General features: G+C 51.4%; 8 protein-coding genes across 8 annotated transcripts; 3 read left to right on the top strand and 5 right to left on the bottom strand.

The window, feature by feature from the left end:
- Positions 1-16: 16 nt before the first annotated feature.
- Positions 17-896, bottom strand: IAR55_003586 (uncharacterized protein; the record flags this gene model as incomplete). The annotated part of the gene is made up of 5 exons (XM_066946693.1): positions 17-94; positions 230-373; positions 528-645; positions 715-801; positions 889-896. The coding sequence occupies 5 exons, from the start codon at positions 894-896 to the stop codon at positions 17-19; spliced, it is 435 nt and encodes a 144-aa protein (XP_066803085.1).
- Positions 897-2,145: 1,249 nt separating this feature from the next.
- Positions 2,146-4,375, bottom strand: IAR55_003585 (uncharacterized protein; the record flags this gene model as incomplete). The annotated part of the gene is made up of 8 exons (XM_066946692.1): positions 2,146-2,459; positions 2,523-2,563; positions 2,630-3,448; positions 3,502-3,573; positions 3,627-3,733; positions 3,806-3,846; positions 3,910-4,070; positions 4,167-4,375. The coding sequence occupies 8 exons, from the start codon at positions 4,373-4,375 to the stop codon at positions 2,146-2,148; spliced, it is 1,764 nt and encodes a 587-aa protein (XP_066803084.1).
- Positions 4,376-4,996: 621 nt separating this feature from the next.
- On the top strand, positions 4,997-6,484 carry IAR55_003584 (uncharacterized protein; the record flags this gene model as incomplete). Its single annotated transcript, XM_066946691.1, has 6 exons — positions 4,997-5,189; positions 5,250-5,342; positions 5,408-5,754; positions 5,831-5,932; positions 5,996-6,127; positions 6,191-6,484. 6 exons carry the CDS (start codon positions 4,997-4,999, stop codon positions 6,482-6,484), a joined length of 1,161 nt encoding a protein of 386 aa, XP_066803083.1.
- Positions 6,485-7,281: 797 nt separating this feature from the next.
- Positions 7,282-11,461, top strand: IAR55_003583 (uncharacterized protein; the record flags this gene model as incomplete). Its single annotated transcript, XM_066946690.1, has 8 exons — positions 7,282-8,084; positions 8,140-9,763; positions 9,822-9,908; positions 9,956-10,092; positions 10,144-10,939; positions 11,079-11,180; positions 11,246-11,288; positions 11,364-11,461. The coding sequence occupies 8 exons, from the start codon at positions 7,282-7,284 to the stop codon at positions 11,459-11,461; spliced, it is 3,690 nt and encodes a 1,229-aa protein (XP_066803082.1).
- Positions 11,462-11,786: 325 nt separating this feature from the next.
- IAR55_003582 (uncharacterized protein) lies at positions 11,787-12,470 on the bottom strand (the record flags this gene model as incomplete). Its single annotated transcript, XM_066946689.1, has 4 exons — positions 11,787-11,975; positions 12,069-12,123; positions 12,236-12,275; positions 12,392-12,470. 4 exons carry the CDS (start codon positions 12,468-12,470, stop codon positions 11,787-11,789), a joined length of 363 nt encoding a protein of 120 aa, XP_066803081.1.
- A 446-nt stretch (positions 12,471-12,916) lies between these two features.
- IAR55_003581 (uncharacterized protein) lies at positions 12,917-14,123 on the top strand (the record flags this gene model as incomplete). The annotated part of the gene is made up of 4 exons (XM_066946688.1): positions 12,917-13,211; positions 13,398-13,708; positions 13,840-13,999; positions 14,065-14,123. 4 exons carry the CDS (start codon positions 12,917-12,919, stop codon positions 14,121-14,123), a joined length of 825 nt encoding a protein of 274 aa, XP_066803080.1.
- A 178-nt stretch (positions 14,124-14,301) lies between these two features.
- Positions 14,302-16,713, bottom strand: IAR55_003580 (uncharacterized protein; the record flags this gene model as incomplete). Its single annotated transcript, XM_066946687.1, has 13 exons — positions 14,302-14,496; positions 14,562-14,840; positions 14,902-14,952; positions 15,011-15,226; positions 15,288-15,427; positions 15,493-15,541; positions 15,598-15,614; positions 15,670-15,725; positions 15,777-15,793; positions 15,861-16,094; positions 16,238-16,270; positions 16,356-16,413; positions 16,511-16,713. The coding sequence occupies 13 exons, from the start codon at positions 16,711-16,713 to the stop codon at positions 14,302-14,304; spliced, it is 1,548 nt and encodes a 515-aa protein (XP_066803079.1).
- Positions 16,714-17,007: 294 nt separating this feature from the next.
- On the bottom strand, positions 17,008-19,267 carry IAR55_003579 (uncharacterized protein; the record flags this gene model as incomplete). Its single annotated transcript, XM_066946686.1, has 15 exons — positions 17,008-17,044; positions 17,101-17,152; positions 17,214-17,236; positions 17,298-17,331; positions 17,384-17,409; positions 17,471-17,656; positions 17,789-18,012; positions 18,108-18,122; positions 18,180-18,210; positions 18,275-18,478; positions 18,555-18,647; positions 18,703-18,758; positions 18,853-18,942; positions 19,015-19,088; positions 19,186-19,267. 15 exons carry the CDS (start codon positions 19,265-19,267, stop codon positions 17,008-17,010), a joined length of 1,227 nt encoding a protein of 408 aa, XP_066803078.1.
- Positions 19,268-19,269: the final 2 nt, after the last annotated feature.

Raw genomic sequence — 19,269 nt, 5'->3', positions numbered from 1 at the left:
CGACCCAAGCTTTGAATCAACCCGATCGGAGCCAAGAGGTTTTGGGTCCCCCAGGAGTCTGGATGGATCTCATGAGATATCCCCAGTACAGGAACTAGGAGGTACGAGATTGGTCAGTAGGTGTCTCCCCGTCGATCTACATAATGGCAGAGTGTCGGGAAAGATCTGGTTCTCTCTGTGCCTTGAACGTGTACGGTAGTGGGAAGACTGAACAAAAGCCCTCACGTACCTCTTCAAGATGGACTCCTTGTAACAATCCCCAACCGACTGACATTATGTACAAGGCACCTCGCCAGATATCCTGATTTCTCTGAGACCACAACTGCCAGGGGGAGACGATGGTCTTGTCGATCTGAGGGATGTACACCCAGTACTGATGGCCGTACGTTGTGAACCACCGTCAGCGAGTCATCCCAGTGACAGTGGCAAGAGGTGACAATGGAGAATCGCGGTAGAGGGGTTGATGGCGAGAAGACCAATGAGGCAGGGTGATGAGGGTCAGATGAGAGACGAGAGGTCGTACTCACTTCGGTATATGCCACATGTACAGATAGCCATGCGTATGTGAAGAACAGTATAATCGACCAGACCAGAATATGGCACATCATCGCTCGGAACCAGTCGTCCTTTGTGAACAGAAGACATCTGGAGTCCAGACAATTCATGCTTAGTATCGAACAGCAAGCTAGTTGCTACTATCACTTCGTGGCTCACCTCCATTTGTCGTAGTGCCATGTATGCCAGATGATGAAGATGACAGCCGTAAGAGCGGATAAACCCGCAAAGCTCAAAGCGGCCGGGCTGTGGATCAAATCAAGCAGATCGCAATCCAGTCGGTAACTTAGCTGGCTGGACGGACCGGGAGACCAGCTGTGGAGAGATACTCACGTAGTCATCTTTGGTGGTGGTCACTGACTAATGATGGTTCGATGGGCCGTGAAAGTGTGCGGATGGATCGACGATGGGGTATATCAGACGAGAGTAGCTAGCAAGGTCCACCAATCTCAGAGTGAATTAGTTCCTGTATTGCGAGGGACGAGAGAGTTGATTATTGGGAAGAGGTGGACGAGTAAAGATGTTTCCTTTGTTCTCCAACCCACATCCACCGCTTTATATTTATATGTACGTATTCCCATCTCAGGACATGGTTTTCACGGAAAGAAACTCCTCTCTTCTCCTTATCACCTTCGGACCGCCTGTTGCTTAGACTTCAAATGATCCCTTTGACGCCTTTGCCGTCGCCGCCACTCTCCTCCTTCCCATGAGGTGGGGCTGTCCTCTGTCCTTCTTACAAAGATCTGAGACATGGAACAGATTGTGGGAAGAGACCAAAGGCAAGTGAAAAGAGACTTTCACGCAGGTCGTCCTTTCCATCCTTTTGAGGCTGACGGGAATGGCCATGTCCCTTGGACGGGCAGTGGGAGAGAGTGATTCCGCGGGAGATTACGGGAAGTCAAAGGTGGAGCAATGCAGACATGATATCTTGCGGACAGGCCAAGAATAGTGGCAGGGAAAAGCCGCCAGTCGAGCTCGACTTGGAGCGCGGATGGGCAAGGGCAATTGAAGGACATCTCTACGAAATCACGACTGAAACATCTCTGGTCCGACCTTGGACCTCGGACCCAAATCGGTTCCACTCCTCCTCCTCGTCTTCTGCATCGATACACCCTATCTGCTCTAGAGCGATGAGGTGATGGAGGCGACTGTGCATCACACATCTTATGATTGACGGCGTTCTAGAAATACACACATACATGTAGAGCCACGCATACACTGTGGTGGGTCGGAAGATTTGCCACTTCTTTCACACATCCATCAAGTGGCGTTTGTGCCTGAAATACATGTACAGTATACACTGTGCCATACCAGTCCATCTTGGCCTATAATCGCCTTCGCCATCTCTTCGAATCGTCCATCTGAGGTCGTCGATATGCAGGTATAGCACATCGTGGGTTTGCACTCGGGCCTGAAATGTATTATGCATTGGTTGGTACAACAGGAATTGAATCTTCACCTATAGGCTTGCCGAACAGATCAAAAATGAAACCCGACATCTATCTACTGTATAATCCAGAACAAGGCGGTGTCCATCATCACTCGTCAAAATGTCATTATGATCGTTTCTCATCTTCTGCATCTGAGTCGTCAATATCCCCCAGGACCAGTCTGATCAGCTTCCCTCCGCCTCCCCGCTCCAACCTCACTATCACCCATCGTCCTCCTTCCCCCAGACCGTGTCCTCCTCCTCCTCCTTCCTTCTGCAGAAGCATCTCCGCCTTCATCGTGACCTACTCTCCGTGCTCTCCGCATGAATGCCAGATACCGTGCGAAGCCATGTTGCGTCGGCGGTTGTTCTTGCACGGATTGGCCCGTACCGATTGCCGATGAGGGCGGCGATGGCGTTGTCGGCGTACTGGATTGTATGGGCGCCGCTATCGGCGGTTGTGGGTTGTTGAAGTCTGCACGACAAAAGCCGATGCAATTAGTAATGTCCGACTGGCAAGGTTGCTCCATCTACTTACCTTTACGACACAGAGGACAGCTCGAAGCAACTTGCAGCAGCCTGCAAACGAGAAAGCTTCATCAGGGCCAAGCTCCCGTCGACCTCTTCTTGTTCTATCGTACTCACCATGGGTCTATGCAAACCTTGTGGTACACATGTTCCCTCTCACATGGCAAGACTCTCAGATCTTCTCCTTCCTCAAAGTCAAGCAGGCAGATAGGGCATTGCTGATCTTGCTCCTCTGCATCTGTCTCCGTCTCTCTTTCCGTGACTGTTGCCGGATCGGAGTATCCCAACATCGACATCCTCGTCTCGTCCAAAGCACTGGTACTAGCCTTTGACGTGGAGGCCGTTCTTGATCTCACACCACTTTCGTATACGCTCGACCTCCGATCCGCAGCATCATGGTACGCGACCTCTTCTCCATCCCAATTGCGCTGACGGACAGAGCGTCTGCTGGAGGATTCTCCTTCCATCTCTTCATCACCTCTTTCCTCCATAGCAAACCCATCCAGGTTGTTTTCCGATGATAATCGCTTCGGTGGACTGTTAACGCCTCCCCTTTTATTGTTCCGGTTGAATTTGATGACAGGGAACGTATCGAGCATCGCTTGAGCTAAACCTCCCGCTGTACTTTGCGGTCCTTGAGCATCATCCGTCTGTCGACGTCCATATCGTTCTGGATGCAACATTGCTCTTCGTCCACCCATGACAAGCATCAACACAAACATGGTCGAGACGACACCAGTGATGGTGTACAAGACGATCATCGGTGCCGACGTCCTTCTGTTCGATCGTCCGGAGCCGGAAGATGAGGAAGGCGTAGCGTTAGGTATATTGGTAGCGGTCGCTTGACCGGTAGAGTTCCGAGCGGTAAGGGTGCCGATGAGGAATGATTTGGTGGATGGCGCATCACCCGCAAGAGAGCTGTTGACATCAGAGCCACTGGAGCAATGTTAGTCATCGTATACTTTTCTGTCATGCCGAACGGCACTCACGAGATATTCAACAGTGTCCCGTTGTAATTCGCGAATGTACCGTTTGTGTGTACATATTGGTTGTCAATCACCCTTCGATAGACTGTCAGCTGCTAGCACTGTACGAGAGTCACATTCCAGCTCACCGTGCGACCTGCACAGTCTTGGTTGCAAACACATCGAGCGGTTTCTCGAAGTCCGTGATGTACTCCGAGTTGAGCAAACAGGATGTGGAATGTGTTGTGTACAGTAGCTATTGCCGAGATAAGCATTGCCGCAGATTGTAGAGGTAGAGAGACCCTTTGACAGCAAGGCAAGCACTCACAGCTGACACAGCTCCCCGATCTCTGGCCAGCGTAAAGATGTCTACTCGCCGAAAGGCCATCGATTAGCTCACACTTCAATGTGACAGCGAAGAATAGTGCTCACCCCACTCCTGACTCGCTATCGTCTCATTCAAGTCACAACTGATGAACGCTATCCACGGTGTTGACGTTGAAAGATTCTGACCCATAGTCGACTCCGAGAAATGGACAAGCGCTCCGGACGTAGTTCCTCCCGTCGGCACGTCCGCTTGTAGCTGAAACGAGCTGCGAGATTACGAAGATTTGTGAGTAATGTATCCCAAGAATTCCGGTCCATGACTCGCAAGTCGAAGCAGATGTGAGGGAGTTACTTGCACTCACACGCCACCACTGTACACTCCGGCTGGATCCGTCCATGATATTGCGATCGTGGACGAATCCGTCAAGTTCAGCCCGGACGTATCGTTGATCGGTAAAGCTGGGATATAGGCCGACGCAGGGAGGGCGGAGAGGATGAATGTCGAGATCGCAGAGAAGAGAAGCAAGGATCCGAATGTCGGACGTGATCTACACGAGTAAGAGGCGACCATCCTAACATGGGCTTTCCTGGTGAAAGGATCGATGAAAGAGGCTGGCCGAGACGAAGGGAGACAGCCGTGAAGGCCGGATGCTGCGCGAATTTATTCCTCTGCTGTCTCACACTCGCTCGTCGTTATGTTCGTTTCGGTGGAGTATGGTGAGATGAGATCGAGGCGTGATAGCTAGCCTCAAGGGAAGACACTCAAAGAAGACTTGATGAAAGGAGTACCAAATCGGTTCCGGTCACCGTTGTATCTTCCTAGTTTTGATATCGGCCGGGGTAGATTCTTGCAATCAGTATTTCCCGCCCAGACGGTAGACGTATGCGACGTGTCTCTCCAATGTCGTCGGCGATGCAGTCGTGATCTATACGAGGACACCGAAATAGGGTGAAGGCATGAAGAAGCAATGTAGCGAAAGGTAGACGTAGATGAAGAGTCGCATCTGATCTCAATTCCAAAGATAGAGTCCCATCCCCCAAAACACAGCTTCTCTTCTTATTTTCCCCTGGGTGCCTGAATGGGTTGACCAGAAACCAGCCTGGACATCATCAACATCAACAATCGACACCTACTGAAATCGTCTTCACGCATCAGCTTATATATTTATATGCTGGCAGCGAGGTGGTATAGATGCTCTTGACCTATCATGCACCTCTAGGTTTTCCAACGACAGCATGGTCTACGCTCAGACGAGCTGGCACATCAAGACAAACGCGGCTTTTCGGTTCGACCACAGCGGTCCGAGGTGACCCATTCCGGATATTGTTTTGCGGATCAGACGAATTTTCGGTAGCTTCTCTCAAGGCCGTACATGAAGCGAGGGGTAAGTAATCGTCTCATACTAGCGGTGGGATGATTCTGCGACTGACATACCGTGGCGAAGATCTCTGGTCTAGCATCGATGTCGTTGTCCCTGCTGAAAGGGAGATAGGGAGAGGAGGTAGACATTCCTCGAAAGCTCATGAAAGATACACTCGTGAGTGACCACCGCCTGAAGTGATCATCGAGAAACAACCTGATATCTGGAAACCCGCCATACAGCGGCATTGCGACTGTGCGCAGAACAACACGAACTTCCCATCTACCCGGTACCTACCGCGGGCATAAAGACCTTTCTACCCCCGAGACCCTTCGACTCGCCCTCTTCTTCGCATATCCTACTCACGGCGTCTTTCGGTCATATCATCCCTCTCAAACTACTGCAACTCTTCCCACCTGACCATAGATTGAATGTCCACCCTTCGCTCTTGCCGCGATGGAGAGGAGCGGCACCTGTGCAGTGGACTATCGCGACAGGGGATGAGTCGACGGGAGTCAGTGTGCAGAGGCTGGAGAGGTTTGGGAAGGGGATCGACTCGGGAGACATAGTGGGAAGAGTGAACGGCGTCGTGAGTGCTAGTCATGCTGAGCGATGTGGTCTGCACCCTAAGAGGTGACAGCACAGCTGATACGGGTCAATTACAGGAGGTACCATGCAATGCGACTTATGATACACTGCTACCGCACCTAGCCAGCGTCGGTGGGGGGCTACTAGTCGACGTGTTGAGAAGGTTGAAAGATGGTACTGTAAGTTGATGAATGGCATGCCATGCTGCCATGGTATACTGTATCTGACGCATCGCGTCTCAGGCTACCTTCACGCCTCAAATTCAGACACAAATCGCTCTTGCCCCAAAGATCACCCATGAGCTTGCTCGAATAAGGTGGTCCGAGCAAACAGCGGACGAGATAGACCGTCTGTATCGAGCTATACATCACCAAGTGAGTCAATGGCCCCGGCGGCTTGGTGTCCTCTTCTCCGCTCTGACCGAGTAATTCCCGTAGCACCCATTATGGACGACAGTCCTGAGTGTGCCCACTCGGATCGCTTCTCTTCTTTCTGTCGCTTCTTCTGAGCTGCCTGACGGACTACTACAAGGACGTGATGCATCATCACCAGGCACAGCCATCCTCTACAAGTCAGGCAAGACGAGAAGACTGTTCGTGTGTTGCGCGGAAGATAGCTGGCTCGAGGTGGAAGAGGTTCACATGGCTGGGAAGCAGGTACTGGGCATCAAGGACTGGTGGAACGGAATGGCCAAGGGAGTGAGAGATAGTGGGACTGTCATTCTCAGGTAGAGCGTCCGGTCGTTCACGTTCAGTAGTATCCATGATGCATTCATCGCATCAGTCAGATAAAGTTACTCATCCGATCCCCGCTTCACCCCGCGGGGCTCTGGTTTTTTGATTTTTTCCCTGACGCGTGTTGGATCGAGGCGAGTGATGCCCCCGTGACTCATTTTCAGATGGAAGATGGAAAAACAAAATGGGTTTTGGAAAGAAAAGAAAAGAAAAAGAAACGCACAGACCGTCTCATCATTGTCTGCAACGCGTTCTCATCCCACCCCAGACAGACAATCCAGTAGAGCCGTCTGTTTCGGATCTTAGCATACAGTGTCATTCTCTCATCAATCACGGCGATCAGTCTCAGACGACCAATACATCACCTCGTCACAACACCCATCAGCCCCGGCCGTTCAGTACCGAGACACAACGACCGACCGCTGCGAACACTTGGTCAAAAGGGGGAAAATGACCTACTGTAGCTCCTAGTGTCCTCTTGGGTATCGCCACCGGCCTCGTGTTTCACTTGTGACACACGAGTGCTTTCCACTCCTTGATTCACTCTGACTAAATTCTACCAATCGAATCCTAAATCCAAATCACGGTCTCATCAGCACGACGCAGACACGTACGCGTGTGTTATGGTCATCACCATCCGATTCGGATCCTGGATATCATTCTTTCTTCTCGATTGATGTCCGTTCGATCAACTCACCACTTTCGATCCCACACGAAGAGATCTCTTCAAAGGTGGAACGAGGTGGTCTTCATCGCCACATCAATCTCCTGCCATACAGAGTTCCCATCTCAGCATGGGCGATTCATCAGATGCTCCGCGGCGTCACTCCACTACCTCTCAGGCGTCACGCGTCGATGGAGCCAACGCCGACATGCTGAAGAAATGCAGCTCGATCACACGACAGACTCCCCTTGTCGACCTGTCATCCCTACCTACCATCTTTCCTACACCCATCGCAAATCTCGTGACGGCCGTGGCGACTTCCACCCGACTCTCGCTTCGAATGGCTGCCTTTCTCATTGAGGCGATGCTGGAGACGTCCCAATACTCCACTCGGATGTCACTAGGGTACACTAGAAGACTACTCATCACGGCGATATCATCCGCTCGTCGGGTCTATCTCATGACCAACGCGGCGAGGGATGGTGACCTCCTCGGTCTCCTCACCGGTGGCGGAACTGGAGGGAACAGCAGTGAAGCAGGAGGAGATTACAAACCGACGCCCACGACCGACGCGTTCTTGCAGGTGCTCGACAAATACACCAATCTGGGCATCTACGTGATCCACCACACATTCACAATGGCTGAACTTTTTGCCATGTCGGGCTTCTTCCTAACCACAAACGCTGTTCAGTCTGTTCATTACGCTGCACAGGAAAGCGTAGCTCTTTTCGATAGTTTATTCGGATCCAACGAGTCCAGCAGAGCTCTGTCGGCAATCATCACGATGGTTAGGAAAGAAGTATTGGAGGATGAGAGATGTAGAGATAGAGGGAAGATCGCCAGTCTGGCTGGATTGACCAAGGCGATGACGGCTTTCGCTTGTTTACAAGCCGCTACGTGGAAGAGGACTTCGGAGAGAATGAAGATGAGGGTGTGAGCCAGACGACATTTTCTCTTTCGTAGCCACTGACTTTCTCTACCCCGACAGGCTGTACGATTGTACCGTTCTCGCGGAGCAAGAAGAATCCTACGCCACGAGTACCTCGACTTCTGTTCTTCCCCAGGACCAATCAGCTGTTACTGGAGGCTCACAACAGCATTTCATACATCCTCAGGCGGAGGACCGCGCAGTCGCGGGACCGGGGCCATCAACTATGAGGTCCTGGCAGGGACGCGGCTCACACTCATCTCAGCTCGAAGAAGTGAACATGCGACTGTGGGGCGACGTCCAATCCTCCTCATCTACCTCGACTCCTCACTCAAGTCAGCCGCAGACTCGCAAGAACAGCGCAGAGACGTGGGACGTGGAAGACCTGGAGGACCTGGTCGGTGAATCAGGCGACGAGATGTACGAAGGCCCGCCAGACGATGCTTCTCGAGAACAACATAGAATCAAGAGGAGACGCGAATCGACGTTGGAGATCACCGACGAACTCACAGAGTCAACGATCGTCACCCAAATGGTGGAGCGTGTCCACGCTGATGGGAGGAGATATGCCTCATCCGTCAGTGCATGCCAGAGTAGCTTTCCAGACGTTGCCGTGGCTGTCATGGACACCGACGACGAGGAGCCGGAAGTGGACGTACAGACATTTGACATGTCATCGCCAAGGAGGGGTTCATATCTGTCCGCCTCCGCTGCCGACGATGAGAACGACTGGATCGAAGTTGACCAACTTCTTGACGACGACCGGCAGGACGAGACGGGCACGATAATCCCTTCAGCTCCGAACGGTTCTTCCGTGGCCATCAGTTCCTACCGCGACGCTCTAGACCATCCGCAACAGAACGCCGAGCGGATTCAGCTCGTTCTGAGGACTATGACAAACAAGCTGTTGCAGAGGAAGAGGACCGTTCGTCATGTCATGCGAGATGATTTATCTGATACGAGCAGTTCTGATGAAACAATTATCCCTCATAAACCGTCAACGGAGAGAGTAGGAGGAACCCGACCTGATGTGCGGGATATCAAATGGCGGCCACCAATGTCGTCCGTTGACTCACATCAGACACCCTCCTCCTTCATCTCGTCTCTGGAAGGTAAAAGTCGTTCTCTGTCCCCTCGACGCCCTGGTGCCACTTCATCGACCCTGAAAACCTCTGGGAAGGAAATCCCCGTGGACAACGCCGTATCCAAGGCCAAAGCTGCTTTCCGACCGTTTACGCGGTCGAGAAAGGGTTCCCGGGCTGCAAGTCCCTCATCTTCCGATCGATCTCCGCCTCTTGTCGGGACAACTCTGCCTCATTCATCCAACCAGTCTATCAGAAAACACCCCGAAGGTGTTCGTGCACCGCCACCTTCACCTCACAGTTCAATGGTGCTTCGCTCGCCTGCTCCCACTTCTTCTTCAGCACGAAATGACTCTGACGGTTCTCGTCGAGGCACGATAAACAGACATGATCCCATACACACCTCGCGGCCTACCCACCGATCGGGACCTTCTTTAGCGACAGTGCGTGAGGCTACTCATTCGAGTTCAAGTAGAATACAAGCGGCTTCTGCCAGTCTCATGGCAGAAAGAGGTGAGGCCTCCTCGAACAACCTATTCCCCCACGATTCGTTGGTCCGGAACATACATCGATTCATGAGATATTCTAGCGCTGCATACGGAGTGAGTTACAACAATTTTCTAGTGAAAGACGAAATTTGAAGATACTGATGATACTCAGCAAAATTTCTTGAGAATCCTGGGCTTAGGATCCAGCGAATTCATGTTTCCAAGTACAGGAAAACATCATGCAAACAGCTGGGCCTTCGTGAGTGACATGGTAGGGACATAGGAGAAAGGCCTAATGAGCAGTAGGCACAACACACCAATATTCCTATTGATTGCTTGTTGCTCTCCTCATTCACCGAGTCTTCGGCCTCATTGATCCAGCAGGAAGCACCTCCGCTCGTACACTATGTCGCGGTTGAACACGACCTGAAAGCTGTTGTACTGTAGGTTCATGTTTAATCGAGGCTCTGTCGACCAGCTAATTCTTGTCGAAGGACATGCCGAGGAACTCTTGGCCTCTCCGATGTCCTTGTCGACCTGACATGCGAGTATCAGTCGATCGAAGTCGATGGTGGCGATCCCGAGGGATCATACTATGTCCACGGAGGAATGTGGCAATCAGCGCGCAAGTTGACCGTGAAGCAGAGTACGGTTCACCAAACTCTGGTGGACGCCCTGACTCAATATCCAACGTATGGTCTTATCCTCTCTGGACATTCCCTTGGCGGAGGTGTCGCAGCGCTCTTGTCAATCTTGTGTTCGATGCCTAGCAATGCTTTCCTCGAACAAAACCTGTCAAAGCCTCGACCTTTTACTCATCCACGACTTTCGACGCCGTTTGTTACCAATTTCACTTCGGGGCTACCTCCTGGACGACCCATTCATTGCTACGCCTATGGACCGCCAGCAGTCGCTTCGCCGGACTTGGCTCGGTACGCGCAAGGTTTGATAACCAGTATCGTCCAGGATGTGGACGTCGTTCCAACTTTGAGTCTAGGGGGAATGAAGGATTTCAAGAATGTCGCCCTGACTCTTAGTGAAGAGGGGAATGTGGCGGAAGAAATCGTAGGAAGGGTCATTGGAATCTACAGGAGGAAGTTTGAGTTTCAGAAAGAAGCCACCGATTCAAACCCTACTTCGGTTCATGTCAACGGAGGTGGAGGTGGAATGAACATGAATATGCCGACCGATGAAGAGGTCTTGAGCGATTGGATGGTCTCGCTTATCAAAACAATGAGGGCGGATATGGATAACGAGAAGTTGTTACCGCCTGGAATGGTTTATATCATGGTGAGTCGGTTCGGATATCATTGGTGCGAGACAGGCAAGAGAGAGCGCTCGATGCGCGAAGATAACGAAGGAGGAGTTGTGTCATGAACAATGTTTCAGTCCTGGAAACCGCCAAGTACTGATATCAGGCTTGACATAGGAACATTTCGATGTCTTCGTGACTGACGGTGACGAGTTGCAAGGGACGGGCGGAAAACAACCCAGAGAGAAGAAAGTAGTGCATAGGCAGGCTCATAGAGTCGTGAGTGGCCAAGTCCAATCGTCTATCAGCTTCGACATGCTAATGGGTGGGTGGATGTCTGGCAGATTCTACGACAATGTGATTCGGTCGAGGAGAGATTCAGAGAGCGTGGGTGCCATCAGCCAACTAGCTTCGGCATACGGGGTGGAGCATGGACTGACGTGTGCTTTTTGATGTGAATAGCGGTATTCTCCAAAACGATGTTGCAAAATCACTTGCCATCGCAGTATGAGCGATCGACCCAGCTGTTGTATGAAGGGTGTGGACAGGGCAAGCTGTGATATTATACAAGATCAGCGGAGAAAGAGGAGTCTCCATCGAACTTTGCATTTTCCTTTAGTGCCGAGTCACAAGCGTAATGGTTGTATGGTCTTGCATTGTTCATCTGATGTATATGCTATCGTTATGGGTAGCGGACGTGCGGGTGATGCAAAGTTGCCGTCATCTTCTGCCCTCCTGTTAGACGGCGAATCGTCGACGACCGTTGATCAACGACCAACGATCCACCGCAGTGAAGCCAGCTCTCCTGGCTCAATTGACTATGAAGCGGAGATAGCTACACTGTGACAGTAACACCTCGTTCGTCCACAAGCTCAATTCGTCCGTCTAATCGGCCAAATCATCCTCTAATCGATCAGGGAACCAACCCCATCTTCTAAGATCGACCCTCTCGCCCCCGTTCCCCATCAGAGTCTCCACCTCCACGCCTTCTTGTTCCAACCGTTCTTTCTGCCGAGCCACACCAAGACCGAGATCGCCACGGGGTGAGATCAGACCTCTCGAGTTGACTACGCGCTGTGGATGCGTGGAAGGGCGGGATCAGCCGCTGTTCCGGGTATAGTATGAAAAGCGAGTTCGAGTGTTGTGTTGAGGGTCTCACCAGCTCACCTGCCATGGGATGTCCGTATCAGGAGGTAATGCCTTCAAGGCATTTCCAACGTGTCTAGATGACCATTCATTCGCATCAATCCCCCGGCCGACGGACCGTCCAAGATACCGTATCGTATCGAATGGCACGCCAACGAGTTTCTCGTTGAAAGAACAACCTTACTTACCTGGAATAAGTAGGATATCCCGCAAGCTTCGCGATATGGCCTGACAACGTATTGCCCCGCCCGTCAGTCCATGTCATATGCGCGCAGGAATACGGTATCGTCGTGGACTGTATTGGCGAGGCGATTGCTCTGCTGCTGTTACGCGCACTCACTCACCATAACTCGTCACTTGGCCATATGGGATCATGCGCGCAATCTCGTAAGTCTTCGCGGTGAGATCTGCGATATCGCTCATGACGATGTGGGTCAGACCTCTTCCAGATCAAGCTCCAAGCTCCACACTCCACAGAAGAAAGGACAGATATAGCGCTGTCTTCTTTGGTCCTCCTTCCTCCTTGTTTGACTTCTCACGTTGCGAGCGTCGTCTCGTCACCTCCCACATGTTGGCTTCTGACCCGGTCCAAGTTGCTGGAGGGACTCGGGGTCGACTGTCATGTATCGAGTGGAGGTTTGGTTTGGTCGTCAAGAAAAGGCGTGTCACGTGATCGACATGACGCGGGGCGGCGCTGACTTTTTCCTAACGATGACTAATAGAAAATAAAAAAGTCCATGAATGCATGTTGCTCGATCGATCTGACATCTGTACACTCCATTGGACATCGACCAGGCATTACCACTTGACAGCCCAACTCACGTCGACCCCTCTCTTCACTACAGCCTCTATCAAGCACCATATCCAGAATGTTCGCTCGATCAGCCACCAGAAATCTCCTCCGTACAGTTCCCTCCCCCCTCCGATCCCTCTCCACGTCTTCCAGACCTTCCACCTCATCGGCATCAGCATCATCATCATCATCGTCGTCATCATCGTTCTTCTCCGCTCGTAATGCCTTGATTGGAGGTACTACCCTCGTCGTCGCCGCTTTGGCTGTATCGTCAGAAAGACAAAAGGTCCTGAACGATTCGGAGACCCCGTCGGCTAGGACGAGCGTGCTGGATCAGCCCAGTCTGAAGACTCCTTTACATAAAGCGGGGGGTGAGTGGATCGTGTCGTGACGTTTCTCCTTCCAGCAGATCCTACCTTCTCCTTCGGCACCCACCATCACGGCTGTCTTTCACAAGGCATTCGCTTGCGAATCCGTCGCTCGATTCGAGAGCCAGGAAGCAAGGCGAAAGGAACATATCACTGACTAAATTGACAATAATCAATCAATGACATCAGGCGTCGAGAAGCCCGGAAAAACATCCCAGAAATCCAACGACGAGCTCCGAGGTGTAAACTCCACCATCGCCAGTCCTGTCCGAGCTTTCGTCCACGATTCCAAGACTGGCGCAAACGACGACGCCGGCGCCGACGCCAAGACGGAATCGCAACCCAACGGTGGAGCGACATCGTCGCCGTCGCCGTCGCCGTCGAAATCTGAACAGACTCAAGACGCAGCTAGGATCGTGGAGGAGAAATCGGAGGAAGCGTCTCAGCCTGCTCAAGGAGCTTTCAACGAGGAGACTGGGGAGATCAACTGGGATTGTCCTGTGAGTGTGGTTGTGGTTTTGGCCGGTCTTGGGTTCTCAATTCTTGACTGCACAACCTTTCTCTCTCTCTATCTCTCCCTCTCTCTCTCCCATGTCAAATAGCCGTACTGACCTGTTCATTCTGCTGCTAGTGCCTCGGTGGAATGGCCGACGGACCTTGTGGACCCCAGTTCAAAGCCGCCTTCTCATGCTTCGTCTTCTCGGAAGCTGAGCCAAAGGGCGTAGACTGCGTAGAGATGTTCAAAGTCATGCAAGACTGTTTCAGAGAACATCCCGAGATTTATGGTGAAGGTGAGTGGTGTTCAACGTAGCATACGAGGGCGTAGGCGTCTCACTGATGAGGCGCGAATGAGTAGAGATCGATGATGAAGATGATGATTCGGGCGTCAAGGCTGAAGGTGCTGCTTCGTCATAAAGTGATCGAACAATGGTAGAAGTAGAACAGGGAAAGGATTATTTCTAAGGATAAGACTCCATTATATCGAATAGCATTGCATGATGCATTGACATACCACTCTTGACTATTCGGTACAACCAACATTCCTTCTCGTCAATGCGCAATACGATACAACTCACTCTGGACTAGCCAGCAGCTAATACTGCCACCTCCAATCATCGATATCCTCGAGGTCCACCGCACTTCCAAACTTGTATCCCTTCTTTCCTTCTTCGTACGTGCATATTCTCCTTTCGTTCGAAGTCGTCAGACATTGGCCGTCGATGGTACACAACGATATCCTATACGCTCTCACAGCACTTTGGACGCCTTTGCAAGAGTCCATCGTGACCTGTCATCGGAAAATGTGTCAGCTGACTCTGCTTGCAACGGCCCTGAGGGGACAGGCCAGCTCACGGTATGCTTCTTCTCCCCTTTGTAATCTGTCAACCCTTTGATCGCCCAGACATCCAATCTATCTTCATCGTACATCACTTCTTCGTTGTATTCGTGACCGTCATTATTGTCATTATCATAATCATCATCGTCGTCGTCGTCAGGATTTCGTTTCGGTCTAGTGCATGTTTGCTCAACCTGGACAATACCGATCCCGTTCGCCTCGGCCCATCGGATTGCAGGGGAGGATAGGTAGAAACTGTAGCTGGAAAATATGGGTGCGAGGGGTGCGATAATACACTTTAACCGACAAAGCTGCAAGTCAGCAGGGTAGGACACTTTAGAGCTTTGTATCTCTCACGTCAGGTGTGATGCCGAAGAATCGATTGGGTCCAGGCGGAGCGTCTACAAGCTGCTCACACTCGTCAGCTCAACCCGACCTGACTTTCCTGCATGCCCCGAAGACCCACCTGGCAAATTCCCACCAACTTGTGCCACCAACAATCGTTCTCTCCTCTATTCCCGAATCTTCCCCTGAAATTCAACCAACTGTTTTCCCCATTGTGCCATATTCTCCGTCTGTGATCTGAGTCATCCCAGTATCGCACGGGAACAACGAGATCTTTGGTATCCCATATCGCTCCGTCGTCATCGGTCACATCGACGAGCTTGAAGACCTTGGCCAGCTACGAGGTACGATGCTCAGCGGCCATGATCGAATGTTTCCGAAACATCGACCAGACTCACCTCGGCGTAGATGTGATCCCCTGGTTCATTCCAAATCCCATGACTGCCTGCAGCAGAGTACGCCACCGGTCTACCTTTGTGTTTGATGACATCTTCCCACCGTATCGTGCCCGCGCTAAAGCGTCCTCCGTTGTGGGTGGCTGCGGAATAGGCGGCCGCTGGGTGAGCTCACTCATGAACACGTATGATTCATATGCACACTCACTGAAGTCTGCTGAGACTGGCGTGCCATTGACAGTCCGCATTCGTAGATGCTACAATTCGCTTAGTCGGTGTGTCCCGGACACAGACATGAGAGGCGAAAGCTTACCTCCCAGTCTGCCACATCTGTTGTCATAATAATCAGCACTGTCATGTATAGCGAGTGATAACGATGACTCACGATTGCCCAGTATCCCGAAAGGTCCAATTGCCTTCCCTAAATTGAACGGGTAGAACCTATCTCAACCAATCAGTCAAGCTTCCTATGCGATACGGCCCTCGACTCACGTCCAATACCACAAGTCCTGTTTCAATCGATAGCCTCGTCAGCTTGACCGTACTACCCCGTCCCGATGCAAGAGCCACACTCACAATAATACCTCTACCCATATCTACGCCAAACCCATAGATCGGTTCCTCCACTTTACCTCTTCCTTTGGCATCCCTCTTCATCCCTCCTTCCTGCCCCGCAGGTCCATAGAGATATTCCGAGTCGCCTGATAGTAAGAATGGCTGTGGATTGTGAGGTTCGGAGATGGAGAGAAACTGTCCGGAGCCAAATAATGGGAGGTGGTCCAGTAATGAGGGTGTGAGGAGGGTGTGGTTCTGCGCGATAGTAACAACGTCAGTGAATTGAGTGTCAAAGTAGACAGGCGTCATGGATACTCAGTATAGGGGTGGGTGAAACACATGAGCTTGACACTGAAGACATGATCATGTTCAGGTGATGAAGGTGGAACAAGACTTACTGCTGGTTCTTTCTCTCCGTGGAAGTTCTCCAGCTATGACATCCGAGTCAAGTCGAGCTTAACATCAGTGCCAGTGTCGGTAGAGCGATCGCGACTCGACGGACATCGATCAACTCACAAAGCTATAATGAGGCAACATGTATTCCACCGAGCTCGGATAATATTCCTCTCCAACACTATGACCCATGTCGGCCATCAGCTCGCCTGACTTGTACTCGTGTCCCCGTCGCTTCAGACCACAACTGAACACTTCTGGAGACCGAAGTGACTTACGACAGTTTCACGATTGGTGCGAATCTTCTCAACAGTTGGATGATCGTGTCATTATCTTCTTTCGTGAACTGGTGGTTGGGAAAAGTACTGTCGAAAGGGATTTGATTAGGTTGCGGGATGGATATTGAGGTGGCGAAAGGGGTGAGAGTGAGGAAGAGGAAGGTCAGATGTAATGCTGTTGTCGTTCTTATCATGATCTGCATAAGATGGGATCAGCTTCGGTCACAAAGTAGCTGGCGCCGAACTGACTATGATACGTTCGATGGTAGGTCGCTATGCAGATGCAGATTGGGAAACGATGATGTGTGGTCACAGGAGGAGAAAGGAAAGATGATGATGATCCACTACGCCGAATGCCGCTTCGACCGTCGTTCAGAGATAACCGACGTAAATAGCCGTGCCTGACTTTGGTTTTCGGACGACGGTAAACGATCAAACCCATCTTGCTTTCAAAGTGCATATTCAGACACACATATACAGATGACAGCAACGCATGATTAATTAGTTACAAAGGTGAATTTCTGTGCAGGGTATCTGGATCGACTCATTCTTCAGCTCTGACTCCCAGATCGCATACCGCGGAGACATACTTTTGTGCGAGTCTATCATGGAGGTCCGGTTCTACAATCTGAGAATCGCCAACTAGAGTGGGTATGATGTCAGCTTCGATCGTCCCTATCAGCAGAGGCAAACGATGGCTCACGTTGATTGCCTAATGTGATCCATCTACTCATAGCACAAATCAGCTTGAGTCGTCCGGTGGGACCCTTTCAGTCATGCTGCTCACCCAGGTCTTGTATTGTGTTTTCTCCCGAAGAGTTCTAAACATGATAGCCGTCAGCACCTCACTGCTGGCGACAGCAGACTACACACCTAGCTTCCGACCCTTGGGAGCCAGTCTGAGTCAGAGTGTGGTCAGTGGCTGGACTATGGACCCATCTCAAGGTACACGCAACCCACCGCTCTATGACTCCATAAACTTCATCTGGTTTTCGACTTGTCTCCCTCACTTCTGCAACGACAACATCTGTGTCCACCCCTTTTCTGAGGTCCCGAAGCGCCGGGTTGGAGTCCCAAGGTATTGGCTCATCCCTCGGGTAGTCGGCAGGTAGCTTGAGGGCGACAAGGAGGTGCTCGCATGTGTGACTGTTATTTGATTCGTGTTAGCGTGTGTCTCTACGACCATTGGCTGTACGGGCCGACGTCCAAACAATCTAGCACCACCGAGGGAGGGAGAATGACGGACTGAGAATTGAATGAAAACAATCTGTTACCCACTTCAGCCAATGCCCCGTCCTTCCTGTCCTGATCAACCTCTGTAACTGGTTGGTCTTCACCCAAACCAGCTCGTCCACCCGCTTATATCCCCATGCGGCAAACAGTTCTCTACCAAGTTCCATCGCGCGACCGGTTACCCACAGACAGAGGACACCCCAATCCGGCTGGAGAGAACGGATGGGTAATCGACGCATCTCGTCATCTGTCATCGTGCCGTATGGCAGCTGTGATAAGACAGTTGGCATTGACGTAAGCTCAGGCGAGGAATTTCAACGGATAGATTTGAAAACGGCGGCCTGTTGTAAAGATGAAGACGTACCGACATGTGTATATCCTGTAAGAGAGGGCATGTCAGCTTGGGCCGTCCGCAACGATTTCATACACGACATACCCAAGGTGGGTCGGCCACGATCACCTGGAATCTGTCCACCGCACAGTCAATGAGCTCAAACACTCGGAATACAAGTCAAAGCAATCTCCACTCACTGCCCGAGCACTGAATAGTCGAAACTTCTCACATCGCAATTCAACCATTGAGGTACTTTAGGCGGCTCATACTGTGCCTCCTTTGCGTCTTTCGATTCGCCAAGAAGACGGCGCAGAGCTACTTTGGGCAGCGTGGGCGGGAAATCGGGGGGGAGCTGCTCAGAATGTGATTGGGTGGTGGGGAGTACTTGAAAATGAAGATATCTGACACAGATTCAAAATGAATGCGCTCGGCCATCAGTCTAGGTATGATGAAAAGAGGATCGAAGTGGTCACCCACCTACACTCTTTTGTGCCTCCTCGTGGACCTGTACCTTCTCCCAGAGAAGGGTTACTCGCAAACATCGGATCTCCATAGCACAAGTTGAGGTATCTAAGGGGTCACAGATCAGTGTACCGCGACAGCTGAGTCGGAACAAAGCACTCACGAGCAGTATCCGAGAGAAGGATCAGTCCATGGTCGTATGATTGGTTCGAAATGAGCCTGGGACCAAGGGACGTGAACCGAGACCAATTGTCAGCTCCGGGCAGGAAACTTATGATGGCTGCATTTTTTGCGAGCGCCTTTATATACATACCTTAATACATTCGTCCCTTACAGCTTTACACGCAGTCAATGTCGTACTGGGGCATATGGGATTGAACACTGGTGTGTAGCCTCTATGACTCTGATATGTATCGCCGACATTGGTCAGATCTGGTCCGCAAGAGAACTGAAAGGGGATAAGGTGTGAACATACAGCTAGACGACGAAGCTTCGTCTTTGCCGACTCGCGACCGAGCAGAGCATTGAGTTCGTGTATCGTTTCAATGTCTAAGAAAGCCAGTATGAGCATTACTGCGCTCCAACGTTTCGAGTCGCACCATGGGTGCTCTTGTGCGGACATGGTTCGTCTGACGGCAAAACTCACTGGAGCGTTTTCTTGACGGGCCAGCTTCTTCGACCTCTTCTGTCCTCACCGGTGTATCAATGACCACATCCATTATCTCCATTG

This window comes from Kwoniella newhampshirensis, chromosome 6 (assembly GCF_039105145.1).
Source record: "Kwoniella newhampshirensis strain CBS 13917 chromosome 6, whole genome shotgun sequence".
Classification (NCBI taxonomy): Eukaryota; Fungi; Basidiomycota; class Tremellomycetes; order Tremellales; family Cryptococcaceae; genus Kwoniella; species Kwoniella newhampshirensis.
The sequence above is the reverse complement of the archived record's forward strand: the minus strand, read 5'-3'. Positions and strand labels throughout refer to the sequence as shown.